Here is an 18,734-nt window from a genome sequence, read left to right on the forward strand (position 1 = left end):
TCAATGAGCACTGTTAGGGAGGACTATGCTTGCTTCATAGGTGCCCAGGACATAAAATGGCAGCCTATTATCATTGATGTAGAATTTAAAGCTTGGTAATTTAGTCACTCAGCACCAATAAAACATAACCTCTGGAGTACAAATAGGTCTGAATTACACAAGAAACGATTGCTAATCAATAAATTCATTAATCAGGCTATTACTAATGACATGAGCGACAGGTTCCTATAGCTGCCATGGCAGCTCCAGCTCAACTCACCATTGCAGCAGCAGTCAGAAGCGGGTATATTTGGTACACAAGCCAGCCGCGCCAACAACCGCATTGTGCCTGCGGTGGGACTTCAGCCGACAATGCCGAAAGACCGCGGTGAACCATTACCCCTGTAGGGGGTGCTGTTTCTTTGTACGCAGTCCGTCACCTAGAAACCATCAACATCCATCAGTCCATGTCCCCCGCCAGCCTTCTCTCCTCATACCTTCCATCACTTCCATTACCCACAGACCACTTCCAGTACAGTGTAGAAGTACAGCCTGCGGGAACAAAGCTTCTGAGCATGCCCTGGAAACATCGCACCTACATTAGCCTGATGTGTTTTCAGTGTTTACCGTCCCTTAGGCCCAATGACATTTCTTTTATCTTATCCCCAGCACTGCTGCACTTTGGCCCAGTGAGACCAATGCCTCTCACACAGACCGATATTGTCTCAGAATTACCCTGCTGCCCTTGGGAACCTGGGCTGGTTACTGAAGGATGTGGCACTAATAGATGGTGTCTCTCAAGGTTTACTCTGTAATCGGCCTGTAGTCCGCAATGCAACAAGGCAAGCTACATTGCAAATAGATTCAGATGCATGCCAAACTCTCTTGCTTTTCAGTGTTGACACATTTTTTTGCATTCAAATTGTTAATTAGAAGTATGGTGGTGATCAGTAACTGAATGTATGGTATGGGGCACAGAACAAATACAAAATACATTTATTTTGAGTAATTAGGCCAATATAGTTTTTAATGTAGGTTGGTTGACCCGTCTTGAGGTAAAACCAATGTCCCAATAGACTCTTTCCATTTCTCTTTTTATATAGCTATAGTGGTAAAAAATATATATTTAAAAACCTCTACAATAACGACAATAACTAAAATAAAAATTAATAAGGCAACATGAATAGATGTTGTGCCTGCATTTCCCAGAAGGCATTAACATGGGGTATTGATGCAGCTTTCTTTTGTCTTTTCATTGTAAAACCTCTTTCCAAAATCAGTTGACAAAACAAATTAATTTGAAGACGAAAAAGCTATCACTCATTGGTAAGATGAAGAAAATGTATTCAAAAATAACCAAAGAACCACAGGAGACAGACATTTGACTTGGTTTGAAAATGTATTTTCATATAAAAACACTATATGAAAACAGTAGAGCACTACTTTGTACAATCTTGTGTATAAAAACGCGAGATGGGTAAAATAGGATTTTTTTTTAAGGAACAAGCAGTCTTTTACACCCATTGGAAAGAGGTGGATAGTGGTGGGGACAGACCTAAAGTTTCAAACAAGACAGTTGGGTGGTTGAAAAAGTTGGGAACATCTTAAAATGAAATAGATTTTGTATTCCACAGTCTGCTATAGCCCAGTGGGTTTGGTCACATTTGCATCAAACCAAAACTCTTTATGCGTTTTTCGGAAATACACAGATCATCTCGACTTTCAACACTTGATGCGTTTACAACAAGAATCATGTTGACATGATTAAGTATTCTCTCTGGCAATTGTCCAATTGTTATATTTTGAAAGCATATTCAATAAAAACATAACTAAGGCTTCCTACAGGCTTCCCACAGGTTTCATACATTGTGGAAATGAGAAATCTGATTCAAACAACTTTATTCGAAGGGTACAAAATCGTGTTCTGTTGCCATGGTTTCTGTGTCCCGGTTTCCGAGTTGGGGTGACACCGGCATGCAAAGGTGAACTGCAGCAGAGTTCTTATTGGTCACTTGGTGCAGCGGTTAAGTCTTGGCTGTGATTTCACCCAAGGAGTCGTCTTGCATACAGTAGATGTGAGATACCTGTCCCTGGCTGGCATCACACTGCCCGACAGGCTTGCTATCCGGCGAGGAGAGACATGGACAGCGTCACTCCCCTTTTCACTGCCGCCTCTAAGCGACAGCACCATTGAGAAGTGCAACATAGGCTAAACTTAACATTGCCGTTCAGTCAGCAACACGCACAGTCAATGACACACACTGGGGTAGGGGGTAAAAGAAAGAAATAGAACGGAGGAAAATTAAAAACATACCACCAGCAAGCAATAATTGGGCAGAACAGGCACTGTGACACCACGGCAAGTTTAGTGGGGGGAAAAAAGAACAAAAGTGCCCTCAGAGATACACTTACCTTTCTCTCTGGCTCTACTCACCAGCCAACCTCCCCACCTGCCCTTTTTACCCTGACAAGCTAACGTAAACTCACACGAGGAAGCGGCCTCTTTTACCAGAAGTTAACGTCCGTTCAATGGTAGTTTTTCTCCTGAGGACTGTGGTTTATGATTGCAGTTGCTTACACTAAAATACTTGGTTTGATGTGAATTGGACCAATAATTATAGAGAAAACAACAAATAACCTCACAACATCCCTGTGTTTGGAAGACCGTATTAGCTCACGATGGTCCAAACACTGCCATATAACACTGCCATATAAGCCTGCCCAGTTTGTAGTCTCTTTAGCAACAGCTTCCCCACCACAATGTCACAGAGGAGCACTATTACCATCTATTACTATCACTGTATGCTGAAATGGATCGCATATATCACTCGTACCACATTTTTATGAAAACGGAAGGAATTATACTTTACACACACACAAAAACCAAAGCTGGAAGAATTGGAAGTAATTTTTTAGTTATTCATCATGAAAGTTACAGTGTTCGGGAAATGGTGAGCTAACTTGGTGTTCGGAACATGGTGAGTTTACGTCACGGCAGACAGCCCCGATTTGGCCTTTCTCTCAAAACGCCACTTACAAAGGAGATAACTGAGCTTGGGCGTCATGTGTGAAAACTCTGTGGTTCTGAGGCACGGTTCTACCTCTCTGCACATCGTTCTGAAAAGAAGCGTTAAAGCAACGCGCGGTGCCAGTCAGAACAGCAGGACACATTTTTTTAATGCCTGACAGACGCTGCCCTTTAAAACTAGGGTTCCAACTGCATCCATTACTCGGTGTGCTCCAATTCAGAACATCGCATTGCACTTGAGCTGGAAATGCAAATCAGACGTCTAATAGAATAATCCCACATCGAGGACGGCCTGTCCCATTCACGACGATAGTAAGACTGTGTTTCTATGAAGTGCGTGTGCATTTCTATTAAGGCGTCGTGTTTATAGAGCCGTGGACCAGTAAAGGTTTCACAGTTGAATTTCAACGATGACATCACAGCCGCAACTTAAGCGCCGGGCTGCGACGGCTCCAATAAACATCAAGACGCGTAAATAGGTTATGGAGGGTGTGAGGTTTAAAACTGCAGACAACGCAAGTCACCCTAGATAAGGGCATCTGCGAAGCAAATTAATAATGCAATGTAATGCAATTCCCACAACTGCCAAGTGTTCCCTTTGGGCAGTACTGTGGCAGTCCCTCTTCCCTGGGTCATAAATAGAGAGTGCAGCACACACAGCCTCCCACATCATTTATTCCATTCCCGTACAATGCCACATCCTGCCGGTGACACGTCAGAGGAGACAGGAGGCATTACATGGACGGATAGAGCATTTTTGATCGGCCGTAATCCCCAAACCTGAGGACGTATCTATTTTTAGTCTCAGGGCTCTGGATTGTTTGCGCAAAGACCAGAGATTGTGACACTGGCCATTCAATGCACACAAAACCCGGTGGACTTCTGTGAACAGTGCTTAGGAGGGGCTATTATTTGCACCAGCTTGTTTTGCTTGGAGATGATGTGGCTGGTTGCTCTTAGGGGCGATCGAAACACGTTTGAAAAACTGCGCATTGCCGGTGTGGGTGGCCGGTCCTATCTCACAATCTGTTGTGGACGTCCATATTGATAGAGGGCTTAAATTTAACAATGGTACAAGGCCTTAAGAATGCTTCACGCACTGAATTTTATCAAGAAACAAATATGTATTTTGAGGAAACTGTGATTCGGATTAACCATATGCATCACACATAGCTTGCGACAAATTCCTGTATTGTGTGTGGGCAGTATTGTAAACCGTATTTTTAAATGTAGCATACACGGACAACAAATATTCACAAGCTAGACCCTTGAAGAAGTAACTGTTACAAACCAGTCAAAATTAATTTCACAACATATGGACCATGACAGAAAACTGGGGTTTCGAGTTAAAAGCATTTTCTCCTTTAAAAAAATTAAAATAAAATAAAAAACCCAAAGAACAAAAAAATAAAATGAAACGCGCACGCACAAATTCCAGGACATTATCAGAGTGGACCAATATTCTCAATGACAGAAAAAGCAGTGGACGTGTTTATTAATGAGTTACCCATAAACCCTTCTCAGCATCGTTTTCATTTGTTGAGGAAACAGCTGAAATCATCCGACAAGCGAAAGGACGGGAAAATAAATCTAAAGGGCTTAATTGTGTGCGGTAATCAGTGAGAAATATATATATATTTTTTTTTTTATAAAAGAATGGTGCAGAAATACTCCTTTTTTTATATCATCAAACAGCTGAAAGAGAAACCGTTCTGGAGAAAAAAATCAAGACATTTCAGAAAGATTCTTTTTTTAAAAAATCCCCCCCCACCCCACACTCCACCTCTGTTCCTTTTAAAGTGTCTGTGTGAAAATAGAACAGTACAGTCCTTTTCTTTGTCCTCTCTGCAGAATGCAGTATGAGTACTTACACACGTGTACGTGTGAATGAGCCAGTGTGCGTGTGTGTGTGCGTGTGTGTGTGTGAGCGCGGGTGTGTGGGCTCAGACTTCGGTCTGGAAGTCTCCCTCGGAGGTGTCTGGAGTGTTAGCGGAGGAGGTGTCCCAGTTCTTGTTGTGCAGTTCCAGTTTGTCCTTCTGCTCGCCTGGGCCGGTCGAGGGGTCAGGGGTCATGGTCTTGAAGCTGTCCCAGGAGTGCTGGTCGTCTGGGGTGGACTTGTCCTGCCGGATGGGAACACACGCACAGGGGTCAGAATGTTACATGTTTTAAACAGCCACTGCCCTGCATATGGGATCGTTTGAACTGTCCTGAGAGCAGGGCTGTGCCCTGAATGGCTAGAGACACTATAAAACACCAGCTCTCTCCCTCCAGTCCAAAACCTCAAGCACTTATTTAAAATTCAGATTGTGAAGCGGGATTTGATGCTAAGTGCAATAGTACCTACACTGCGTGAACAATGAATTGACTTTCTTTTCGCAGAACACTGCTTTACATTGTACTTAATTTCACGGAATCTAAATTCAGCTTAAGTGCTTTTTTGGCCAGACAAAACACTGACACTATCTTGCATGGAATCTAATTGGTTTGTCACACTCAAATTACCTGGACGGGCAAAGCCAAGCAACAATCCACCTGTGAGCGATATTCCTGCAATGATTTTTTTATTGCTGACAGTGAGCAGGTAACTGCTTTAGTTTAAAGTAAGAACAAAATGCTTTCTATACATCAAGCATTGTTGTTGCTTCTCATCATGCTAATCTGATCTAAATCATTAAAATGGATGCGATGTTGTTACTGTTCCAAGGGGTACATTTTCAGACTTCAAATCATCAACTAAAAAAGCATCAAAACACAAAGGTATAATATACCTGGTAGGACCAAGCTGCTTTTGTAACCCTGATCAAGGTATTTAACTTCAGTTGTTCTAGTACAGTACATACACAACAAATACACAGTCATACACACACTTTTCAGAATATTCAGAATATATACATTTCCTACAGTTTAACAGAACATAATGCACTCTATTAGAAGAGTCTGAGGTTATCTCGTATTATTTCGCCTTTTCTCAAGACCAGTTTACCATCCACAGTAACCACGTCTAAACAAAGCCGCTTATTGTGAAACATGAATTTCAGAAACATGTAATATAATAATGAATTCACCCCTGGAGAATCCATCATCACTCGCACCCCCTCCCTTATCGAACGCAAGATGTATGGACCTGCGCATCGCAGTAAATTAGAAAATATCAATTACTCTGCCAATCTCTCATACTGTTGCAGACAGCGAAGCGCTGATTACTTATCTCTGGGACGGAGATTGAAAAACACCTCGCGCGGCAGACAGCCGTGCCGGCTGACGAGGCTTCCGCACTGACGGCACGCAGCTTTTGTTTTAAAGCCGCCGTCTTTTTATATTCGGCGGGGCTGTCACCGACATCCCCCCAGGCGCCGCGCGACTTTATCACTGTCACGTTATCACTGAGATTGGCCGCGTTTCGTGAAGCCGGCTGCGGGTCTTTTTACGTTTCATGGGGCATGAATCCATTGAATCATTGCTTCATGAATCAACAGTTCTGCTCTGAAACTGCACATGCGAACGTGCTTCTGGAATTGACACGCTGTGGGGCGATGGTAAATCATATATACGCGCGTCCTTGCTGTTGAACTTGCGGTTGAGATAAAAAAAAGTTTTGTATTTCAGACTTTGGCTCTTACCAGCGTAAACACTGCGACTAGGCAAACAGTAGATTTAAATCTTCAACAGCACACACAAAAACCATTGGGTTCTTTTGTGTCTTCGACCACTAGGGGGCGATACACGACTGATTGTCATTCAGTGTGCATTGCAGGCAGACAGTTGGCAAAATTAATACAAAAACCACAATCTGGGAGCCAATTTGCATGCTAAATGCCACAGAAGGAACATTTTGTAATGCAGAAGTGTTGGTAATGCAAGAGCAGGGTCCAGCTTTAATCCTGGGAGAGAATGCTAACGCGATAGCGCTGCCTCGTTTCTCCCCTCTCTCTCTCCCTCTCTCCCTCTCCCTCTCTGTCACTGTCACTTCTTTTCTACTTACACTCGAAGAGTTCTTTTCACCTCCGGCAGACGAAATGCTCCATCGCTTTTCCCTCTGTTGCGATAAAAAGGAGGAGAGAGAAAGGCGGGAATCTCAGTCACTGATGGATCTGCCGGGAAACGGATGCCGTTTGCCTCCACAGGTGACTGTGCCGTTTCCACACCCTGACATGTCATCCTCTAATGAGAGATCTCAATATGTCCCACTGGCACAAACACACACGCCCGCACATCTCCAAATTCACACTGACGCACACCTTAATAATGCACGAATCCACTCACATGCGCACGCGCGCACTCACACACACACACGCACACACATGCACACGCCCGCACATCTCCAAATTCACACTGACGTGCACCTTAATAATGCACAAATCCACTCGCACGCACGCACGCACACACACTCTCTCCCTCTCTCACACACACACACACGCACACACACACACACACAGTACTAGGCGCCCTAGTAATCAAGCCCTGGCCGCCCAACACAACTGCACATCCAGAGAGGTGAAGGGTTGTGGAATGAGAGGACACAGTCCCCATAGACTCCCCCACTGCTCAACCCTCCACCACACAGCTCCATTAGGAGGCTGAGCTGTTCTGCTCCACTGCAGAACGTAGAGCTACCCTCAGCCTGCCCGCTCTAAGAGCCCCTGTCCAGCTGGATTGGGGAGGGGGAGGGGGGGAGGGTGCTCACAGTGGAAAATACAGGTATGGCCTGTGCACTCTAACAAAAAAAGTTTGATTGCCTGTGCTTTCAATACCCCCAACCTGATTACTGAATTCCGCGGTATACTTAATATTTTTCTTTCACTCACTCTTTCTCCTTTCCCTCCTTTCTGCTTTACTCCCTTCCACCCCCTCCCTCACCTGTTCCCGTCAAAATACCCCCTTGCATCAATCACAAAAACATCCATGAGCCCCAGAACCAGCCAATCACGGGACTGATATCTAATCAATATCGCCACAATGCAAAACGTCTTGTCCCTCTGAATCAGACTCCCAATGTCTGTGAGAGTGTGTGGTAGTCACTGTGGTTTTGGGGAGGGGGGTTAGCACTTTTACTGAGGTTGTAAGTCGCTCGGTTACTGAATGACAATGAGTACTGTTCTCTCATCAGCGGCTGGGGGTGGATGGGCGGATGCGTGGTGCTGTTGGTGAATGTCGTTTTTTGGTTGTCTGCAGAGAGTAGAGGTCTGGTAAGGCTGAGGCCATGTAGCACTACTTTGGAAGCCACACATCTGCCTCAGGTCTGTCTTAATCACAAGTCATTTTCCACACTACACCTAAACTAATAGGGCTTCATGGTTGCATTGGATGGGATTGGTCTTCGCAGATGCCCCAATCAGGAAAAGGAGGAGGTGGGGTCATTAGTGACAACAGCTTGAAATGCCAAAGCACTCCACAGATTTAGCGCAGTGGTTAGCGTGGTACAGTAGGTTGGGGACTTGGGTTTGAGGCTCACCAGATCCTTCCAGTAACTCTTTATTTCACTCACTTCACTCAATTTATTTTTAAAATAACAAGCTGCTTGGCATAAAAAGCAATGAGGGATTATTCAATCAAATATTTAGTTCAGTCCAGGAGAAGGGGGTCTAGGGGAAGGCAATTTTAATTGATCATTTTTTCCCCCCATTTTTGGTCATTCATTTTAATTCCAGCAATGTCCCTAGTCTAATGTAAAAAAAATTTGTACAAACATAAAATATTTACTTCTTGACAGAAGGCCTGGCTCAGCTCCCACTGCAAATGACCTCACCTCCTGCTTTTTCTGATTGGGTGCCTGATAGAACCAATCACACCGAATGCTTCCCTCTGAAGACAATCCAATAAATAAAACTCCTACATGCAATAAAATGCTGCAGTAGTATTCAATCCTGCAAGCTGCATACAGTACATCACTACTAAGTACAAAGTTGGCCAGTCTGCTTCTGTCTGCATATGATAGGCATTATATGCTGCATTCTGTTTCTTTTCTGCATGAACCACTTGGTAAATGGGGGCTGTGCATTCGCAGTGAACGCCTGACCAATAGGACCATATGAATGTGCTGGGGGAACTGCACTTCCCGTTGTGTTGCTCATTGAGGTGGGGGTGGTGAGGGTGCAGGGGAAAGCACAGCTCCTACATCACTACCATCCGGAAAGGTCAGAGGCAAATGGTCAAAGATAAATACACTACCACTAGGCCACACTACCAGCATGTCACAGTTAGGGCGGGGAAATTTAGGAGCAACAATAGAGGCTAGATATTATGTGCTCTATATCATCAGCTTAGCTCTAATTCTACAGGATTAGCTGGATAAGTGCTAGAGCAATATCCTCTAATGTCAAATTTCATAGCGCTTTATATTTTTTGGGGGAGGGGGGGTTGGGGGGATTGTAGCTTTTACCTTTTCCATGTTTGTTGCCCTTGGGTCGGCTGACTGCCTGGCTACAGTCAAACTATGACAGAAAACATGCAATTTGAACCAAACCATCCACTGAGAACACAAAGAAATAAAGTGAGCAGTGCACATTGAAACACATTCACACAAGCCTGAACAAGAACATAAATGCTCTAAGACACCAAACTGCACACCACAAGCAAGTGAGCATACTTCAGAGATTGGCCTGGACCTTTGGAAGTACAGGACGGCTGCCAGTGGGTTATTAGGTCTGAAGGGACCGGCATGTACTGCATACATTTCCTTATATTCCTCATTTGAGCATGATAAGCACATCACAGGTATACTGCCTGATCAGTAGATCACTACAGCACCTCGTATGTCTTCGATAGTCCATTTAAACATAAATGAAACACTGGTATCCATTAAAATGCGTCATTGTTTTCCGTTAAACCCAATCAGTGCACAGGAAATAAAAAAGTGAATGGTTGGTAGTTTTAAATTTAAAACAAACGGGCGAGGTATTAAAGATAATTAAACGGACGAGGCCGGGCCCTTGGTAAACAGCCTCTCTGTGGGTGTGACCTCTCCCTTTCTCTTAATTGAGCAAAAGACATTAAATTAGCCCTGTGTTTTGGGTCTGCTGCGCCAGCTGACATCTCTCTCATTAGACCCTTGGCGGCCCTGGATTTAGCCAGCACAACAAAAGCCAGAGCGTTTAGTTTACTGTGCAATTTAAAAACAAGGAAATAAGCCCATCCTATGAAGGACGCGGATATAATTAAAAAGCTTGTAATGAGACTAATTCATTATGCACTTAAAGGCTAAATGCTGCCTTCCTCAAAGAAGAAAAAACAAAAATCTAAAAAAAAACGTAAAACAAAATGTGATACATACACTCGCTGAGCACTTTATTAGGTAGAGCTGCACACCAGCGTGTTAGCGCAACTATTTAATCAGCCAATCATGTTGCAGCAACTGGATGCATAAAAGCATGCAGACATGGTCAAGAGGTTCAGTTGTTTTTCAAATGTCAGAATCTGGAAGAAATGTGATCTAAGTGGCTTTGACCGTGGAATGATTGTTTGTGCCACACAGGGTGGCTTGAGTATCTGAGAAACTGCTGATCTCTAGGGATATTCACACACCGCAGTCTCAAGTGTTTTTAAGAGAATGATGCGAAAAGAAAAAAACATCCGCAGTAATGCGTTGTTAATGAAAGAGGTCGGAGGAGAAGGGCCCGACTGGTTGAAGCTGACAGGAGGGTGACAGTAACACAAATAACCACACATTACAACAGTGGTATGCAGGATCTCGGAAATACACAACGTTTCAAACCTCTAAGTGGATAGGCTTCTGTAGCAGAAGACTTAATATGTCTAATAAATACCTAATAAAGTGCTCACTGAGTGGAGATACAGATGTGAATATATATCAGGTGATTAGCTTTAAAAAAACAAAAGAAAAGGTTGACCTTGTGTTCTGTTCTATCAATGTGCGACACCAAACTGTCCGATTAGTGTACATCCTCCTTGAAAGCGTGTTTGGCTAGCTGCTGCTTGTTTTCAGTCAGCCAATCAGCTGAGCTGAGCAGTCGTTCCGCAGAGAGAGCACATATCCTGTGCAGTTTTCACAGGCAGACTGCAGGTCCCCGACTAACCAGATGAATTACACCTGCGTAATTAGGTAAGCACAACCCTGCTCGCCTAAACTCCCCCTAACCTGCCTGTGATTGGTCATACTACTGCCAATATTATGCACCACTCATAAGTAGCCCTGGCACCGCCAAGGATTTCATACCCGTTACATGACACGGTGCTTTAGTAGGACAAGCCAACAGCCCCCCAGGTGACATTACTGTTCTATTACACAATTGGATTTGCCTTTCTTTCAGTGCTTTAGCACTTTCAGAGCGAAGGCTAATGTAGCATTATACAGTAGATTAACATATGCTAGTGCGAGTTTACACACATTAGCTAATAGTTTTTTTTTGTTCGACACTTGCAATGAAACGAAAAAGGAAATTAAGTGCCCTGTGCGTGTTATGCTATCTCAGCACTTATTTTTGGCTCAATATTTTACACTGCCCTGTTACTTGAAATGATGCCCCTTTTCCTGCAACCCTAATGGTGTGCATTATGTTGTGCCATGATGACTTTATACTGTATGTCACTCTGAATAAGTATCTCAAAGTAGTGAGCAAAATTAACAATCACAGTTGAATCAAGGCCTTTCATCAGCTCTCCAGCATATCAGATTATTGACTACTGCCTCTCAGTACCTGCAATTATTTTCTTACTCTTTAGCATTCTTTAGCTTTGCAGCAGCCAGTGTGTGGGGACTGAATTTGGTCGTCCCCAACAGCTCACTCTCACAGTGTACCAGCAAACGTACAGCAATGCTTTCACCGGTCTCTCAACCCAAAACCGCAGAAGGTTTGCATGCATTCTATGCTGCAAAGCGCTAGCGCCTGGATTTGGGTGTTAGGGCTGAGCTAGAACAAATTCAAAAGCCAGTTTCTTCCTGCTGTGTGCATCTGTGGCATCTCAATTACTGTGAAAGCCCCAGAGCACAGGGTGTGTCGCTTCACCCTCAGTGACTGCATTCAAGGTCTCTACCATACATAGTGACATACAGCACCATCATCATTACAGAGGTTAAGTGCTTTCCAGACTGTTTCAACCCCACCACTTGCCAATGCACAGCCTACTTAGCGTGTCAAATATGTGTGTATGACCATTTCACCTTAAACGCGGCAGGTCAGCCTGATGAAAGGAGAGCTGAGAGGAAAGGGAGAGACAGAATGGAGGGATGAGGGAAGAAAAAAGAGATTAGAGGAAGGCTAAGACAGAGATGGAGCGAAAGTGATATATAGGAAGAAAGAGGGGTCGAGAGGGAAAGAGAGAGTGAGAGATTGGAACTGTGAGAGATGGATTATGTCTGAACTGGTCTGATCTCTGGGAATTTCAGGCACCCCTAAAACCCACTGTTTTCATCAGGCAGCAAATTGAGCAAAATCTGAGTCAAATGGGATAAAAGAAACGAAGGCGGGAAGAAGGTCGCTTGGCAAAATTGCAACTGATTTCTTTCCGAGATGCACTCATCTGCTCAATGGCCAACACAGTGGATGAACTCCACGCTCTGGAATTGGTCCAATTCTCTTTTAACTTGTTCATTTGTTTTTGACTTATATCTTGTGGAATGCAGCTCCCCTACTTTTGTCCAATTGCAAGCTGTCCCCACCCACGCAGATGTACTTGTGATTGGTCCATTTCAGTGCCTCTCATCACGTGTAGAGTGTTGATTGGCTATAAGATCATTTAAAGCCAATGGGCATCCCTACATTCCTGTATAGAACAAGTATGATAGTGAATGGAGCCATGCCTTCTATTCAATGGCACTCAATAAATACAGACAGGCACTGACACCAATTGTAGACCAGAATCCCACTGCCCCTCTGCGTAGGCGTTGACGGCACATCATGCAAGAGAGACTTGCTTTCATGCTCACTGGCTTGGTAGGACTCCAGTAACACAAGGCACACTCCACATTTGACAAAAAATAAACAAAAAAACAAAACAGCACGCCACCAGGCAACAGCATACCCTTTATATACAATACATTCTATACATTTATGAGAGGTTGACCGCAGGTTTATGGGGTGTTTAGCATGCTTACGCTGGCTCTCTTTGTAAACGAAGTTCATTTTCTGCGTTAAAACGGGCTTGGTTTGTCTTGGTGGCGGAGGAGGTGGGACCTGTATGGGGCGAATATCGAGCCACAGAGATGTCTTTCACAGGCTGAATGTTTAGAGGGTTTATTAGTCTATTTATTTCTGTGTGTGTTTGTGTGTGTTGTGAGGGGGTCTGGATTGGGGGTTGAGGGGGGCTTAGGTCGTGGATGGGGGAGATGGATATTTAAAGGGAAAGGGTCTTTTAATCTCTGGTAGAAAGACATTTATGTATGATTCCACAGAGGGCTACACAAACTCTGACCTGGGGGCATCTTCCATTGTGCATTGGGTTTCATTAGTAATGGTGACAAGAAGATGTGCAACCAAGTGCTTCTATGATTCTTGTATCTTTTTTGGTTTTTGAATCAGAATTTAGGACTGTAAGCTGGTAATTAGAAGGACATTGAGTTTCAAAGATTCCAAAGTGAATGGGCTCCAAACAGATACAGCTTTTACATTTTGCATTTTTTAACAGCATCTTTGCATAAAACTTCACACAAGTATTTAGTGATAACTAACTCATTTAAAAAAAATTTCAGTTAGAACCTTCCAATTCTCAGCTCACGACTTGTGGTCTCTCTCTTTGCTTCTTGCAAATCAAGCCTTTGAGAGGAATTACCACGCATCAAACATCAGTATTCATTTTCTTGGAACAGACTGTAACTTGGAAAAACATATTTACATACACTCACACAACCCGAAAAACAATCAAATTTTCAGTCCGAATGAAAACCACTACGCACAGCGGCACGGCGGCATTTCCGAGCTTGTGTAGCACTGCTTCAATGTTTGAGGTAGCCGGGCTACCTGAAGATGGGTCAGACTGAGAAAAACACATTAATGCTGAGGCTCTTCAACTCTGCTCCTACAGACTGCGTTTCATTACTGCCTGCAGAATGATGTTTCATGATCCCCGTCAAGGGTAGAGCCATGGTATTATGTGCTTTCAAGGGCTGACTTGTTTGGACCAGTAAAGAGACTACTCTCTACATCAAATCCAGTGATTAGTTCACACCAGTGAGTCACTGATAACATACAGCCTCTTTTGGTTCAGGTTGCCTCTCTCCCATCACTGGATTTTAGCATTTTTTATGAGGAGACCGAAGGTTGGCCTGTGGTCTTCCCACACTTGATACTGTGGCCCAGTGATGAGAGCCCTTTCTAAAGATAGGGATTTGAATCTGTACGTAAACATAAATTATGTATGCGCTGAAGCTTTCTTTGTGGTCAGTTATCCATTTGCAATTAGAAACCAGCACACAGCCTTATTTCATCTTCAGAACAGAACTGCAGCGCCTCAGCCCTGTTAACTTTTAAATGTGAGACCTGAAAATGGAAATTAAACCATTAATGGCCGTCGAGATCATAAATTCAGTTACCACAGTAATAACGAGTGATTAATGGTTTGTTTGTTTCCCAAATTTAATTTTCAGGTTTATAAACATTATAACCAGGGTTACTGGAGTGTTGCTGTAATGCTATAGCAGTATATTTAAAGCAAGGGAGCATGACTGTTATAAATGCGGTGCAGGCTACTGAATAGATTAACTTTGTGTGAAGCGTGTAATGCACATATCATCAGGATGATAATTTCTGCAGCACAATCTCAACTTTCTCCAAACTTATTCATTAGGGATTCCCCCAGACTTACTTTACTTGACAAACGATCTACTATTCATTATGAATTCATATTTCATATATCAGGTATTGAAACATTGTGCGGAACAAAACACATCCCAAAAGACTTACTGATCTACATATACTTAATGAGTACCGTGTAAAAGTAACATCAAGGGCCACAAAGAGGTTGCTGTGAATTTTAAAATCTCACAGAAATCCGTAACAATAAAAACATCTTCATAAAATACAGCTCTGGTACTTGTTCGCCTTTCAGATCCGACATTTCATCAGTTTTACAGAGGACCAGAAATCTGATTCTGAATCAAATCCTTCCACTGATTCCTTTTGACGTGAGCATTATTATTCTGTTCCAAATAAGCATATACAGTTTCTATTCTCCCAAAGCATGCTTTTATTACATTGTATATGGATATGTTTTTCTGCTCATAAACATTATGAAATGTGTCACTAATATAAACTAATATAGACTTTAGTTTCGCCTAATGGATGATTTGTCACTTGTCATGTTGACAACTTCCCTACTGGTAAACATGGGCGTATGTTATCTAGGCCATTTAAAAGGAGAACATTATTACATTAACAGAAGCAAGCAGATTAGGAAGAGAGAGAAAATGTAGGCGCTCAAGATGAAGTGAATAATTAGTTTAACCTATAAACTGTGAAATGTCATAAGATACAGGTACATTTGAATTACACAGTGGAAAGAAATCTACCGCAGACAGCAGTCAGCGTTCTGAATCTTAATGACATAAAATACCAGAGGGGGCCTCGTCGTCTTCTACTTATAGACTTGCATAGATAATAGTTGTCCCTTAACAGTAGGCACATTCAAAATGTCTGTTGCCGCACAACATGCTTGTGTAGCGTGGTGCTTCCAGTGATGCTAAACCCATTAAGGTTGACTGGCAATGATGAGGGTACAGTCCATGATTTTGACTTCCTGCAGGGCATGGTCACATAAGGAAAATAGCAAATGGCCGCACACACGTATGCCTGCATCGGCCAGACAGTCAGCTTCCCCTTCAACTCATCCACTTAGACTCATTTAAACCGCTAGCTCTTGGCTTTGAGGGAACGAGCGTGGGTTAACCTACAAATGTAAATACAGCCCCATCTCTGAGTCAAAGGCTGGTGGACATACTAACACTTCTGCCACTATTTCCCAGTTTTTCAAGTGATATAAGCCCATGTCTGTTAAAGCAGCACCAAGACAGTGTTTGTTCAATGCTATGAATTGTTTGGGCAGTCAGTTACAAAATTCAAGCTGCTGCAAACATCAATTTTATTCGCCAAACACCTAAAAGCGTAACAATAAGCTTATAATAAAATGCTTTACAGTTCAGAAATGCACACGTGAAGTGAAGTTGTAACACAAATCTGTGAATGGAGGGGAAAACAGTGAGCATGAATTGAATGTGTGTACGTGCCAATTACAGGAATATAAAATGGACAAAAACAATCAGTATATACTTCCTTAATACACAGGGTCACACTACTTACACAAACTGCAAAACCTCAGTTTGAACAATTATAATAAGTATGGTGCCAACACTAATATCAGGCAAAATATAATAGATTAGATCATGATCCTGGGTTTAGTTCATCTCAGATTTTTACAGGATATGGACCATGGACGTGGTATTCATGAAACGCGGTGGTGAGAAATTGCAGGACATTGGCATAATCTCCAGTAGCACAACGTATGTTAATTGTCAGTCCAATCCACACCTAGACAAATGCTGAAATGGAGCAAACCATCATCTTCAAATTCTGAGGGGTGTGGCTGAACACAGAGGGTGGGGTGTGGGTGATGGAAGCTATTTGGGTCTGGCTAACAGAGGCCTGCAGAGGCCTTGCTCCCCCACAACAGAAGCTTACCTTGAAGGCGGACAAAGCAGGGTCCCTGTTATACCTGTCTATGGTGTGGAACTTGGTGGAGTGGTTCAACTCGTGGTAAAGCTCCGAGTGCCTTTTGCGAGTGTGCATCACTTTCTGGAAGGAGGGATAGAAATAAAAGAATAAAAGGGAGCAAAAGGAGGAGTGCTCCAGGGACGATGTTCTGAGCGTGTGCTAGTGTATATGTTTTTTGCGAGGGGTGGGTTTAGTAATATCGAGCTGCTCTGTTTTCGTTGTGCAGCTTTCTGGAGCTGACCTCGACAATCCGTGAAGAGAATGAAAATCAGAGCCTGGCTCTGTGCTGGCTCCACAGTCAGCAATGTTCTGATAGAAGTGACGCTTAGTCATCGCGACTCCACTTTAATTGGGGGTGGTTTGACTCAGCCTGGTGTCTTAATTGACAGGACTGCTTGTCATGCAAGAATGATGAGGGCTGTGCTTCGACCTGGTCAAGTATCACTCTGCATACAGACGCCAATTAAACCAACCTTGCAAGGGGGGGTTTTAGTTTGTGTGTCTGTCAGCAATAGGCAAAATGTGGCAATTATTGGGGCTTTGGGTTGTTTTCCACCCCTGTCTGGCTTTGCTTGTCGAGCAGATTTTTGGCAAGTTGATGTGAGGCTGATTCTTTACGGACAAAGTCATGTGGAGTGATTGGACTGGACTGGAGGTCAAAGATCACAGCATTGATGCCTGTTAGTCATTCAAGCGAAACAGACATACCTTCTGAGATGGCGCCTCCGAAATTGGAACACAGATCTCCAGCCAATACAGGATTCAGGTGTCCTTCGTTTCAATTCAGATTTAAATAACACTTATTCCTGTTTCAAGGCCCTGTAAATGTTTGAAGGGTTCTGGGAATGGTGTGAACAAGACCGGGCCTCAAAGCTGCATTGGACTGGAGATTTGTTGGATCTTCAGGCTGGGTCATTCCATGAGATCCTTGTCCCTGGCCCTACTCATTCACAATGCCGTCAGACAATCAGCATCCATGGCATTCTAAACTATGCATGGATTTTGGGAGGGGAGGGGAAGGGAACTAAGCCTAAGTCAAAAAGCAAAATTCTGGACAAAGTCTGAAAAGGGGAGGGGGTGGTCGCCACAATGTCGTAGGCTCCCACAGTGAATCTTTAAGCCCCGCCCCCCTTGACCAGGAGCAGACAGCAACACAGACAGCAGGCTCAGCACAGAGGCATATATCTGGAGGGCAGGAAGGGGATGGGGGCGGGAGGGGTTGGGGGGGTGGATTCTTACCTCAAAGTCCAGCTCAGAGTACCGTACTCTTTTCCTCTAGAGGGAGAGAAGACATTATCAATGTCAGCAGTTCACCATTCACTGACATAATACACGTCTACGCCTCTACGCAACTGACCGACTCAGGGGGGCAAGCCCAAATATCTGCAGGTAGAACTGCCTGACCAGGCCTGACCAGGCCTTGACCTTCCCTGACCATGGATGAGTGGAGTGGGAGGGACCGGTCTAATGACCACACACAACCACTGCAGGACACACATAGCACACATTGGTTGAATGTTGTGACTTCCACATCTTCACAGTTCCCCTGGCTTTCCATGAATTTACCCAATACTTATGTTGGTGCTGTCAGAACAAAGTTATGATAGCTCAATATAAACATTTCTACAATGTTTTGCGCAAATACTATGGAAGTTTTGATGGTATTCATGATTCATACTACACGTAAGGTACAACAATGTTGAGTATTACGCTCTACTGAAGTTCCAATTTTCCAAAACGGCTTTCTGATTGAGACAAGATCTCACTAGATTTCTCCTTCACGCTCATTGAAAAGTAAACATACAGTAATTGTTCCACTCCACTTTTCTTACTTACTTTGGAAAGTCAGGTATCATAATTTGGCAATTTTTTCCCCATATAAAATTCAAATCAATAACAAAAATATCGTTTAAAAAATAAAAAACACGATTCAATGTAATGTCACTCAAATCTGCGTGTTCTGCCAAGTGAATTTACCTGTGTGGGCAAAAGCTAAACATAAACAAAGGCAAAGTCCTGCAGAAGAATTCATTTTGGCGGCATCGCCGCAAGGGATATGCCCAAGCCAC

At 43.4% G+C, this 18,734-nt stretch overlaps 1 protein-coding gene across 1 annotated transcript in view; it reads right to left on the bottom strand.

Moving 5' to 3' along the window:
- Positions 1-1,359: 1,359 nt before the first annotated feature.
- adgrb2 (adhesion G protein-coupled receptor B2) overlaps positions 1,360-18,734 on the bottom strand; it is a 198,949-nt gene continuing 181,574 nt past the window's right edge. The window contains exons 29-32 of the mRNA XM_061255343.1: positions 17,905-17,940; positions 16,633-16,746; positions 6,990-7,043; positions 1,360-5,127 (exon numbers count right to left, since the gene is read on the bottom strand). Of these exons, the coding sequence (XP_061111327.1) occupies positions 4,951-5,127; positions 6,990-7,043; positions 16,633-16,746; positions 17,905-17,940 (381 nt within the window). The 3' untranslated portion in view covers positions 1,360-4,950. The remainder of the gene's footprint in view (positions 5,128-6,989; positions 7,044-16,632; positions 16,747-17,904; positions 17,941-18,734) is intronic.

The sequence above is a fragment of the Conger conger genome, chromosome 9 (assembly GCF_963514075.1).
Source record: "Conger conger chromosome 9, fConCon1.1, whole genome shotgun sequence".
Classification (NCBI taxonomy): Eukaryota; Metazoa; Chordata; class Actinopteri; order Anguilliformes; family Congridae; genus Conger; species Conger conger.